The sequence below is a fragment of the Schistosoma haematobium genome, chromosome 1 (assembly GCF_000699445.3).
Source record: "Schistosoma haematobium chromosome 1, whole genome shotgun sequence".
Taxonomy (NCBI): domain Eukaryota; kingdom Metazoa; phylum Platyhelminthes; class Trematoda; order Strigeidida; family Schistosomatidae; genus Schistosoma; species Schistosoma haematobium.
The window spans coordinates 20,914,854-20,927,422 of record NC_067196.1 but is presented as its reverse complement, the minus strand read 5'-3'; the positions used below and the strand labels follow the sequence as shown (position 1 = coordinate 20,927,422).

The following is a 12,569-nucleotide window of genomic DNA, read 5'->3' as shown; positions in this document are numbered from 1 at the left end:
CACTGCTCATTCAGTCGTTCCACGACAAGAGGGCAATGATCCAAAGATACTTATGCCCAAAAACATCAAAATCCAAAGCCTGTGCATGCATTTTAATTTCAAGGACCATCCTTTACAGTTATAAAATAATACAGAGCGGTCTGTTGCTCAATACATTATTCTTCTGGTTGGCAAGTGTTGAGCAAATGTCTTTCAATGAAAACCATTTAATTAGTAAGCTGTAGGTGAACAATTATAAATTACAAAACACAAAGCAACCAAAAATTAGGCTATATGTTGTTAAGTGTATAGTTCGACTAATTCTCTTAGTTTTACAACACTACGTGATTTCATGTCTGCATGAATTATTCATTAAATATCCGTAGGTTTAAAGAAATTCAATAAAGCTTAATTATTAACATATATAACAAATACAGAACAAGGAATATATGAGCTGAGGGCTGATATGATTACTTTTACAATAAAGCATAGTCTGTCCTATTGTGGTGTATGCTACTTATGCCTGTCGACATAAGTAACATGTAACACCGACCGGAGGTGTAAAACCTGGCAGCAGAAGGCTAAGAAGATCGAGTTGAAGCGAACAGAGGGGGAAATAGAAAGGAGTTGTGAACTGGAGGAATCATAGAGAATGTGAAGGACAAATGATGAAGATTTGCAAATAAAGTATTCAGTGTATGGTTCTCATATTTCACCAAGATATTCTAACAATTGGTTATCCCCACTACACTATAAATACACAGACTGGAATATGGAGGTTGCTGGTTATGTTTACCTGAGTGCTTCTGACCTCTGATCCGATCACCATACAAGATCACCTATCCTAATTATCGTACTTTAGCTTATAAAGTTTCATTTCTTACAAATAGTTATTCGAGAACAGCATTGAGAAGATAACAAGTGAAACGATGAAGCAATTAACTACCTTAACTTCTGATAACTTTTAAGGGATGTTTCGAGAATAAAAACAGAAACAGTAACAGGACAAGTATATTGTCATAAATAGGAAATTAGTTTGAAAAGGGATAATATTAATATAATCCTAAATTTTTTTTTAAATAACCGTGATTTATGTGTATTTACAGTTTAACTGAATGATTAATATATTCAACAACGATCATCAAAAAAGTAACTAGTAAATGATAAATTACAATTTTCTTACCATGTAACAATCGAGTTAATACTTCTTTTACAACTTTTTCATTTAATTGTATTAATTTAGGTAGTGCATTTATAACTTGCTGTTTAGATAGACCAACAATTACAGGAATAAGGCAACGAACATCATGTACACGTTCTTCATATAAACGATAAACTCGTTCAACTAATGAAGGTGGTGGAATAATTACAGCTGGTCCAATTAATAATTGTCCGATTTGATGAGTATTATTGCCGGGACTAAGAGGTGTTGTTTGGACTTTAGTTGGAGTTGAACATGATGGAACAGATGTATTACTGGTATTAACACTTAATGAATTAGCGGTAGCAGCAGCTGCATTGGCAGCTGATGGCCAATCAGTAAGAATATGTATCATACGTGTTATGAGAGTTTCTGCACCATTTGGACATTCACTAACTAAATTATGAAGATCTACTGAATAAATCCCGATATCACGAATCTAACATTATAAATAAAACAATAGAGAATGTTATTTAAATTATCACATGAAAGAATGTTGATTTAATTCACACACACACACAAACGTGCACACATACAAATAAAAGGAAGAACACAAAATCAACTGCCGGACATAACCAGTGAATGATGCAATGAATAAACTAGTGTACGGATCATGTCTAAAACTAAAGTTACACAGCAAAATTATCAACGAAATAATGATAATTATAAAAACATGGATTATGTAACAGTCTATTACAATATGTAGATAAAACTCTTAATGTTTAATGAAAATCAGTTTAAAAAACAAGAAAGTAATTATGATTTGTAAATGAAATCCAACAAACAGATAACCATAGTAGGTTAAGTATTTTCGTTGAAGTGAAATTATATATAATGGTAGTTTAAAACTAAATTAAAACTGATTATTTTCTCATGTTTTTTTTTTTGGAAAATAATCGAGTCGATAGATGTTGAAGATTACAATTTAATACTGGTAACAATAACAGCATATACATATCCATAACCTAATACAATGTGTACTAAAGACTAATATGAATAGTTAGAAATAAAATAAAATCAATGAAAAATCTTAGTTAACCAAAATAATTCAAATAATGAACACCATTTAACGTTGAGTTCATTAGTTGTAAATGTACTCATGTTGTTTGAAGGAACAATGAAAGCTTTATAATTAAACTTAGAGATCACAACACATACTGAGTTACAAATATTCTCCATCGACTTGAAGTTTAGTATTTTTACTTTTTGTATAGGAATGTTTAGCTAATTTATCAGTTAAAAAATTTTGTATCTGGTTTTAAGTCATACTCAGAATGTGAGGGCTGTCTAAAGAGAAATAGAGTGGGGTTTGGCAATGCGATCTAATAGCTGAAAGTCGAACGCTGTAACCACAAGCCTACCACTAATTAACTTAATCCTTCTCGGTAATTAAGTGCCGATTTGTATATTAGACTAGACCTTGTTTCAAGCGAAGACTAGTTATACTATCTAAAGTGGAGCGAAACTTGAATCACAGCATCGAATTAACATACTTCTATCTCACTTCAATGTTGAAATTAAGGTAGCATTGTTGGCTTCCATACAGTGGAATCTCGGTTAAAACTGGGTCTTAAAATTGTATGAGGTTAATTGAGATAATAAGAATACTATTGATATTACTATTAGCGTGCTCTCAACTCAATTTATATATAAATGGGTTAGATATTGGCATTAATGCTTCGTCTCACATATATAGTTGAGTCAAATGTTAAAGGGAGTGCGATTGTAACTCAATCGGGTTTGTCGATCATAACAATTCTCTTCACTGCAAATCGGGTTCAGGAAACGTCTCATTAAATAATTTCAAGTTAATACAAGCATGAATTGATAGCTCACTTTACAAAAGATGCTGAAAATTTTTCTTTAAAAATAAACCAATAAATATGTGCTGAAAATAAGCAGTAAACTTTATTTATGACTTTGAATTTATCCAGTAACTCAATTTTTAAACTGGCATAGATTGTCATCAATACTACATATATATTCTTTTGATTGATTTATTAGGCATTCATAATTATGAATTCTCTGCAAAATAAATTCATAACTACACATCCATGTACTCGAAGTATTGAGTCATTCATCATATAAGTGAGAGCTAATGATGAAATCCAGTTGATTAAAATCAAAGATGATAAGAGAGAAGTTGGAAAGTATATGGTCTAACCAAAGAAATCACAACTCCACTGTAAATTTGATAACATTTTGTGAATGGTCACTTGTTTTTTATAAAGAACACCATAATGACTATGAATTTTTTATCTTAAAAAAAGTAACTAGTATTAAACTAACCGGTAAATCAACCATTCTAAGTAAACATCGTTTTATATTTGGGCAAGCTTGAGTATAAACTTCAGCCAACCTATTAACCAATTCAAAGAAAACACAAACAGAAAATAAAATAACATAATAATCAACACTTAAATACTAGCATTCCATGAGTAAATTATAGATATTGACTAACAAATGAATTTAAGATAATTGTTTTAGGCCACTTTTGGAACTCAAAAATAAAGAATAATGTAAATAATTAATAGTAGATAGCATACCGCTTGATAAAAAGGCTAATAGACTTTGTAAACTAGTTGCTTTGTGATTTTCATGAGTAAGCTCAAATTTAATTACTGACATCAACTATAGGATGTGTAACATTCAGATGAAAAATTTAAAATAAGTGAGAACATGCAAATAGATCCTGAAATATAATCAACTTATAAACCTGAAGAATATTGAGCTATTGGTTTAAGAAGCCCAAATGAGAATTAAAAAGTGAGAGTATTGACAATTAATAACGGTTGTTCTGCAAAAGTAGATCAATAAACTCATATATTTCTTAATACAATTAAAATATATAAAATTACACAGATTAGCGATACGCTAAATATTGACTGCATACGTTCAGGTCACTACAAGGAAATGACTGACACACCAAACATTAGTCAGTCATATTTAACGTAGAACATGGAACATACGTTCATCAGTTTAATTTGCCACAACACATCAACGCAATGAAATGAAGAACCCTAGAGTATTATAGCTAGTAAAAGTGGAAAAAACTAGGTATAGACGATATGATTCATGGGGGAACGAAATATAACTAAGTTAATACAATTAATCTGTACATAAAAACATAACAGAATTATGGAGACAATATTTAAATATGATTTACAGTTAATCATTAATGAATAAGAACATACTGATGCATAAGTCCAGGGCTTTGAGGCATTAAACCAAGAAATAAGTGTGCACAAGCTTGACAGGCTTCGTCTGTCCAACTTGACGGTATTGACGACTGATTAAGAAATGGAAAAATATCTGGACTTGGACGAGGTTGTAACAGCTTTTTAAGCATTTGTACAGCGAACATCTAAGGGGTGAACAAGGAAAGAAACAGCTATATAATCTCAACTAACAAAACACAACAATATGATATGTTTATGCATAAGACAATACTATCATAGGTAGCATGTAACCTTGGAAAAATCTCGTATTTGCTGATACTCAACGGTAGTGCCTTAACAACCTTAAAGAAATCGACATCAGTCAATTATGTCCAATCTTTCCTCAGTTTTATAGTAAGGCTCATCAGCATGTAGGTAGATTGATTGAGTCGCACCCCCTCTAAGACCCAAAGCAGTAATTCGGGAAGGATGGAGAGATGCTAGTCTTATACAACTTTTCTTCTTACCACAGTTCCATGTTTTAAAATGATCATCTCTATGCTTTCCTACCTAGTCCCAGTTTCGATAAACAATCCACAAAGTAGAAATTGCTCAGAAGACATTCGTCAAACATGCGAAGCTACTACTAACTGCTCACTAATAAGAGCGAATACAGGCACAGTCTCTTACCAGTCTTATAGAAGTCATTTTGCACTAAGAAGGCAAAAACCACATGCCATACCTACGCACACTGATTGCTTATTGATTAAGTGAACGCTGCATGGTTTGAGTAACAGATCCACATCACCATTACCTACTTCCATCAGAGGTGTCTCCAAAACGTCATCGATGGCAAAGTTGAAGAGGAATGGAGGGATTGGACAACCCTGCCTTATCCCACTGCTTGAATGGAAAAATTGAGAGGTATTTGTAAACCCTAAACCCTGACGCATATGTATATAGGGTCTTCGAAATATTAAAAAACTCAGACACACCCTTCCTCAACAGACAATACCAGAAAATTCATCTCCAACGAATTCAAGGCAGCCATGATATCAAGAAATGCAATAACTGTTGGTCCACAATAAGTGTGGTGTTGCTCTAACTAATGGTGGAGTATGAAGGTATGATCAATATATCGATAACCTGGTAGGAAAGAAGTTTGTTCCTCGTGAATCGATCTTTCACGGATTTCGCACAATCCACAGAGTATGACAGAAGTCAATAGTTTGGATATGAGCGAAAGTATACTTATCACACAATAGTTATTACATAAATTACGTGGACTCTCTTTAAAGATGGGGACGACGGTCACTTCGTTTCAAGATGTTAGATCACTCTCTGTTACCCATACTTTCTCAAACAATTCAGTCAGTTGACTCAAAGTTCACTACCTTCCTTAAAAAATCCGGGGGTAGGTCGTCTGACCCCGAAAACTTGAGACACTTTAGAAATATGAATCTCTTTGTTAGATGGATCAGTAGTCAGCGGCTAAGGAGTACAGAACAATCCGATCAGTATTGCTACTCCTGTACTGTTCGCCGAGTAACTTTACCCATTGTTACTAAATGGCATGCCATAGTCTTTAAAAGTTATCGCAATGACAACAGACTTCTTGATGACGTGGCTTGAATGACTCGAAACAGCTTACGGCAGTAACAAAACCCAACTACTGTTTTTTAACTCAATAGGATGCTTCAAACACTAGGTTTCGCGGTCCTTGTGCAAATTTTGCAAAGGCCCTATACATAAGAAGCTATATGTAACAATAAACTCATGATTCGCAAGAGTCGAACGGCTTACCTTGAGGAGCTTGCAAAAACTCAATGCCTGTAAGTGGGATGTTTCACGAAGTCGCAAGCGACTTTACTGGTGACTCTAATGGAGTCACATAAACGCAAACTATGCTTATATATATATATATGCCAAAAAGGTTTAGAAAATAATACAGTACCTCTATGTGATCTTGCCATCTAGGATCGGAACTTGCCAGTTCTCTTGTAGCAGTTAATGCAGCTTTGCGAATTTCTAATGCATCCACCGAACAAAAATGTAATAACATATTCAAAAGATCTTCTCTTTGACTAACTGGACGTGTTTCGATCAATGTACGCAATATCTAGTTGAATATTGAGAAAGAATGACACTACACAATAAACATAGTTGAGTATGTTAATTCACAGTCGAAAATATATAAATTACATTCACAACAGGACTAATCCACTGAGAAAAAAATATAGAAAGAACTCTAAAAGAAAGGAGATGTAAATTGAATGTGTCAGTTTAATCTGTTCCTTTATACTATTTAAACTTAGGTTACACTGAGTCACGAAACGTCAGAAAATCTAATTTTTCTACTCACTGGGATATTACAAATATATCTTTATTCAGAACAATAGACCCAATGCTCAATTTATTTGGAATTATCAAGTCAAACCTTGGTAATGATACCTATCAATCTGTTGCAGTTGGTAAACAGTTACATAAGAAGGAAACATTGGTTGAATAGAGTATTAAGATGAGAGAGAAAGATGCAGAAGAACAGATGAGGAAAAAAACACGCTAATAACAAATGTCTATATTTTCAATGTATGATAAGGACGAAATCCATGCACCAATTACTTAGATCGAAATTAAGTCGTCCAATTTACAAATCCACCCTTCCCAAACATCAAATTCATTTTCTACATGTAGTCCTTATCAAAATCTCATAACTTCATGACTGTAGAGATGAACCATAAAAAAAATCATGTACACTTATCCTCTTACATTAAATAACTGAGCTACTTTTCATCATCTAGAACTTCAATCCTAACTTTTTATAGGGCACTTCCAATTAAAGTCACAAATCCTTTGACAACAAAAAAATACAATAAACCGAATTTGTTTATTTATTCAAGGCTACAATGAAAACTGTACAACAGGTCAGTACATCCTCTTATGGTATAGAATCACTTTTTAATCCATCAGGAGTAATATGTATAGTAATAGGTCTTCGAACAATATCTAACTTCCAGCTATCTAAATATTGCATTATTCTATTTGTTAATTTGAACTTGATCACGTAAAGATGCTCATTAGTTGCATAAAGTAGTCATGTCTCATATCTAAAGAATTTTCAACTTATTGCAATGACAAAATCTAGGGAAGAAATAAGGAAATATTCAAGTATATAGTATATATTTGGACTACGAACCTCCCTGTTAGATACAAACTCCTATATGTCTGTATGTATATCGAAGTACTTGTTCAACAATTTGGTTACATGAATGATGATATTCTAAGTGCTTCAAATGACTCCAACATCTTTCATCAACAACGGCTTTATAGTACAAGTGTGGCAGTGATGTTGCAATTATTATTCAATATACCATAGTGGATTATTGATTTTCAATTGTCATCTGAGAAAAGTCACCAGAATCACTGAAATTATGAACATACATTCCCGATGGTGAACAGTAACAACAAATATTTAACGCAGTCACGAAGGGAGGAAATAATCCGTTGAATAAAAATTAAATATACCAAATCGGTAGAAAAAGGGATAAGCTTTTGATTAACCAATAAAATATGAGCAGGTAAAAAAATGTGTACTAAAATAAATCACTTGTAAGTAATATAATCATTAGATCACATAGGTTAAATAACACACAGAATGTAATGAATCCTCGTCTCATTTTGTAATGTCATTTTAAACAATGAAAGATTTATGTATGATACAAGCATTGATACGACTTTTAACTGTACGTCAACTACATTGTATGTTCGAGTTTGTATTTGATTAGTGAAAAAGTTCACCTAAATACAAAAGCAAAACTGATCAACAGATCCATTTATTGTTTGACTTCCTGTAAACTTTAATATCATGAAAAATAAGATTATGTTGGACTAATAAATGTTAAACCTGAACAGATAGTACATAATTAAAGTTAGTTGTTGTTATCAATGCTTATATCTGTTAAAGATGTTATATCCATAAATACGAATAATATAAGGAAGAAAATTAATCTTTAAAATTTGTACATCAATTTAAAATGATTTTTGTTTAGTTAACTTTCAATCCATTTTCATTGGTATTAATCAATTCATTGTAGATTTAGGGTTTAGTGATAATTGTTTAATTTACTAAATGAAGCTTGATTTTTAGAAGAAAAAGTATGCAATTCAATTATTTTAAAGTTTTTATCAAAAATAAACTCTTAAATGAACTTCAACTTGATGTACTCTAGTTAGCAACAATCAAGACAGAGAACAGTCAGTCTCATTCATGATATTGAAGTTGGGAATAATTAGCTTAGCGTACAAAAGTATTATCATACATAGATATTCAAAAACAAGCTAATAACTAACAAACAAGGAGAAAAAAGAGAAAGTATCTTGAATAAATATGAAAAAAGATGCATATTTGAAAATTTTCATGACCAACCTCAAATCCATAAGTTGCTTGATCTGGTGATGAACAATATCGTTTCAATTCATTTATTGCACCAGGAGTTAAAAGAGGTGCCTCAATTAGAAATCTGCTGAAGTAGCTACATTAAACAAAAAAAAAACAGGTTTGTCTATTAAAAAATTATATATATATATAATTTAGTCCGTCCGATTTACAACTCGTTAACTTCTCCCCTCTATGTCTTGACTAGTGTGGATGGTCAGTGCCGAATCTAATATACTGTTTGGAATCATTAGGAAGGTGATGTTACTTAAATTTCATACCAAGTAATATCACATATCAGATACCTTTTGTTTATTATTCTGTATTGTGGCTACACTTTGGACACTTGTGTCCTTTTCTCTACATAATACTAGGTACAATGTACCGCAGTTTTGTAGCAGTTAATAAGAGCATTTAACTTTCTATGATCAGTTGACTGGAGTTGAGTATTATTGGTTAAAGAACCCGACTTGTAAATACTAAACTGAAAGCCTGAAACATTAATTGGACCAGGCTCACGCGGTGCGATAACCACGACCAGTAGTTGGAAACATTGGGTGCCATAACGCAGAGTCGGTCCTTGTCGCACATGCATCCACTCTATTTTTCTCTCTCTTTGTAGTCTCGAGGTTCGAAATTATTCCGAATTCATCTTGTTTTTAAACTTGATTTTAGTGTTTAGTTTTAGTATGGGGTTGTGGAGATGGTTGAATTTTATTGAAATCAAGTCAGATCACCATTTAAAACCTGGAAGCAGTGGGAAGCCGATTCGTCCTAGCATGGGACTTTTCAGTAGTGCTCACGCGCGATCCCACATGTAGGGCTCGAACCCAGGACCTTAGGTTTCGCAAGCAAACGCTTATTCTCTAGACCAGTGAGCCGGCATTCAACGGTGTTATTTATTCACAAGTACTATCATTGATACCATTATTATTATTATTGACTGTCTTCCTGTGCATCTCATTAATTTCATCTCGTCCTGCCGTAGTATACCAACTCGGGTTAACAAATGTCTGTGCCAGAGCCGGTACTGATTACGACAGACTCACAAATAGAAAGTGTGGCCTGAAGTCAGGTAGGCGAACTGTTACTTGGTTTTCAGGTTGAATCGATCAGGTCCCAGACCATGTATTTTACTTAAAATTACAACAATGGCAAAGCCAAATATATAGTTTATTACATTTAATTTTATATCTTCAAAAAGCAGATAAATATCGGTACAGAGTTGATATTATGTGCTTGTAAGAAAACAGAGTGGATAATGAATCATATTAGAATCTAATAAAGTTACTGAGAAGTGTAAATATCAGTATAAGACTCCTTCCCATACTCCTCTCGTGAAAAAGTATAAAATATCCATTTTGAAAAATAATAAACATTAAAGTAACTATATTCCCCACTTTATCAACTATTTAGTATGGTTTCCGAAACTTTCGAAAAAGAAGAAAGAATTAAATCACAATCGCCGACCAAAAATCCGTGATTTGTTAAAATATTAAGTGCGTCTTAGACAGTCATTACAAATCAACTAATTAATAATAATAATGTGTTCACCAGCGGCTAAATTCACAAAGTACTCTCGGACTTCTAGTGGCCGACAGAGTTCAATTATATCGGACATGAAATAGGCATCATGAATAACAACGTATTACCACAGATCGATATCACGAAGTGACTGAAGTTAGAAACGTGAACCACTAGATGGAAACCAAGTGGTGGTAGATTCATTTCTGGGTAGGGTGTTCATTGTTAGGAAATTCGAAATTGAAATAAAATGACTGTTTAATACTTTGATTCCCAACGACCGTCTAGTTAACGATAGTCCATGATGTAAATGAACATCAAATGATAATAAATTAAAATATTCAATAATTAACCATCATTATTAACATCAACTTACTGTTGACGTAGATCTGGATTGGATAATTTCTGAAGAATTGCAATCAACAAGCAATCGTAAAATGATAAACAGCCTAAATCATCCGGTGGTGCCAGTGACACTTTCAAAAGATTTAATTTTTCTTTAGTCGACTTTACATCTCCAGTATTTCTTAATTGTTTCAAATTAGATTTACATGCGCTTTTAGTATCGACCTCTTGCTCCGTCTCCGCTTCTTCCACTTCTTCATCTTCTCCTGCTTCTGGTTCCTCTTCATCATCTTTTTTGTTTTTGTTCTCACGCTTTACTTTCTTCTCACTATTACTTGCATCTTTTGGCAAACACTCTGATCTGTTCTTGTTCACATTGGAAATCTTATCAATAGATGAGGTATCAGTACAATTGGTAGCCTCTTTGTTTTCTGTATTTGTCAACTTTTCCGAATGGACAGCATTGTTACTATGTAGATTGTCATCCTCAGTAATATCGTCATTCCTTTTTGAATCAACCACGGAATTGACAACAACACTATTTTCTAAGGTAGATGATTCGAATCGTTTACGAATTTGTTCCCGGATCACAGATAATTGATGACGACGTGTTTCCAAAAATGAACCGAAACCGATCAATTGAAAACCACGATAACGACAATATTCTTGCATTAATAATTTTGATAACAGTTCAAATCCATAACGAAGATTTTGGATGGCATGATCAATAAGTACTGGTTGATAAAGAGAATGAAAGAAATATTTTAATTGTAGGAAAAACATCTATTTAAGCACGACTAAGCAATAAAAACAAATTTCAAACGATTATTCAAAATATTTATTGCCAAAGTGTCCCTTATATGTACATATATATATCAAGACGTGTGAGCTGAGAAATGCGACGTTTTGCTAAACGTCGGCTAAAATCGCTTTTTGGTTACTTCAGACTGTAGGTATAAAGCTGAATCAGGAGTCCTGAAACTTACGTACTCAGTAGCTAGTCCTCAAAGACAGCTTTAAATTTTATACAGATATTTACGATATTCATAGTGTTATTATCAGTCAGCTGCAATAAACTTTCTGGGCTATTGTATAAACTGCGTCCGGTTTCCGGATTGACCATTAGATAATATAGTAATAACTGGGAAGCAGTTTCTCAATTTCGCACTATCGGAATCGTAATTCTACGGGAATCGACAGTAAAAGATTAGAATTCCATTATAAGTTTATACATTTTTGCGGTGGAAATCGTATAGAAACTTATCAGCTCATAATCGTAAAAACCTAAACTTCCTTATAGGTACACGATATTTCCAGTAGATATGAGACATTGAGCAGTGATTATCCATAGGTTTCAAATCAGTAATTCAATCACTATGCCAAATGCAAAATAGTCAGGTGGGGACGACATTAAGAAAGTATGAGATAAAACATGAAACGGCAAGGTAGCTTAACGGTTTAACTTATGAGAACTTCTAGGGATGTTTCGAACAATAAAAGTTGAGATGGGATAAGTGTTTCACCACAAATAGATTCTTTCGAGAGATAAAACTTGAAATTCTCAAGAGTGAACCTTTTACATGTTAAACACAGGTTTATTTCTTAACTTCATTCCCAGGAATGGCGATCTATAAGTTACTAGGCTGAAAGGTCCTCTTTAGACTATTGCAGAAGCTGTGAAACATTTACCGGTTTTCGATAAATACTTAATATTCCCTTTTTAAAAACATATGATTAGTCATGACGGTAAACATGGTTTGGAATGCTCAGCAAGGATTAGTTTCACCAAATATTACAGGTACAGGACAATGAAAATTGCACACGACGGAATTATATATATATATATATATATATATATATATATATATATATATATATATATGATACGACCGGCTATCATACAAGTGTGGCAGTCTGTAAGCGGCAC

General features: G+C 33.0%; 1 protein-coding gene across 1 annotated transcript in view; it reads right to left on the bottom strand.

Annotated features, from left to right (window-relative positions):
• Positions 1-12,569, bottom strand: part of MS3_00010076 (uncharacterized protein) — a 31,972-nt gene that overhangs the window by 8,611 nt on the left and 10,792 nt on the right. Inside the window, exons 12-17 of the mRNA XM_051218408.1 lie at positions 10,674-11,376; positions 8,765-8,870; positions 6,293-6,457; positions 4,375-4,544; positions 3,470-3,539; positions 1,163-1,619 (exon numbers count right to left, since the gene is read on the bottom strand). Coding sequence (XP_051073381.1) covers positions 1,163-1,619; positions 3,470-3,539; positions 4,375-4,544; positions 6,293-6,457; positions 8,765-8,870; positions 10,674-11,376 — 1,671 coding nt within the window. The remainder of the gene's footprint in view (positions 1-1,162; positions 1,620-3,469; positions 3,540-4,374; positions 4,545-6,292; positions 6,458-8,764; positions 8,871-10,673; positions 11,377-12,569) is intronic.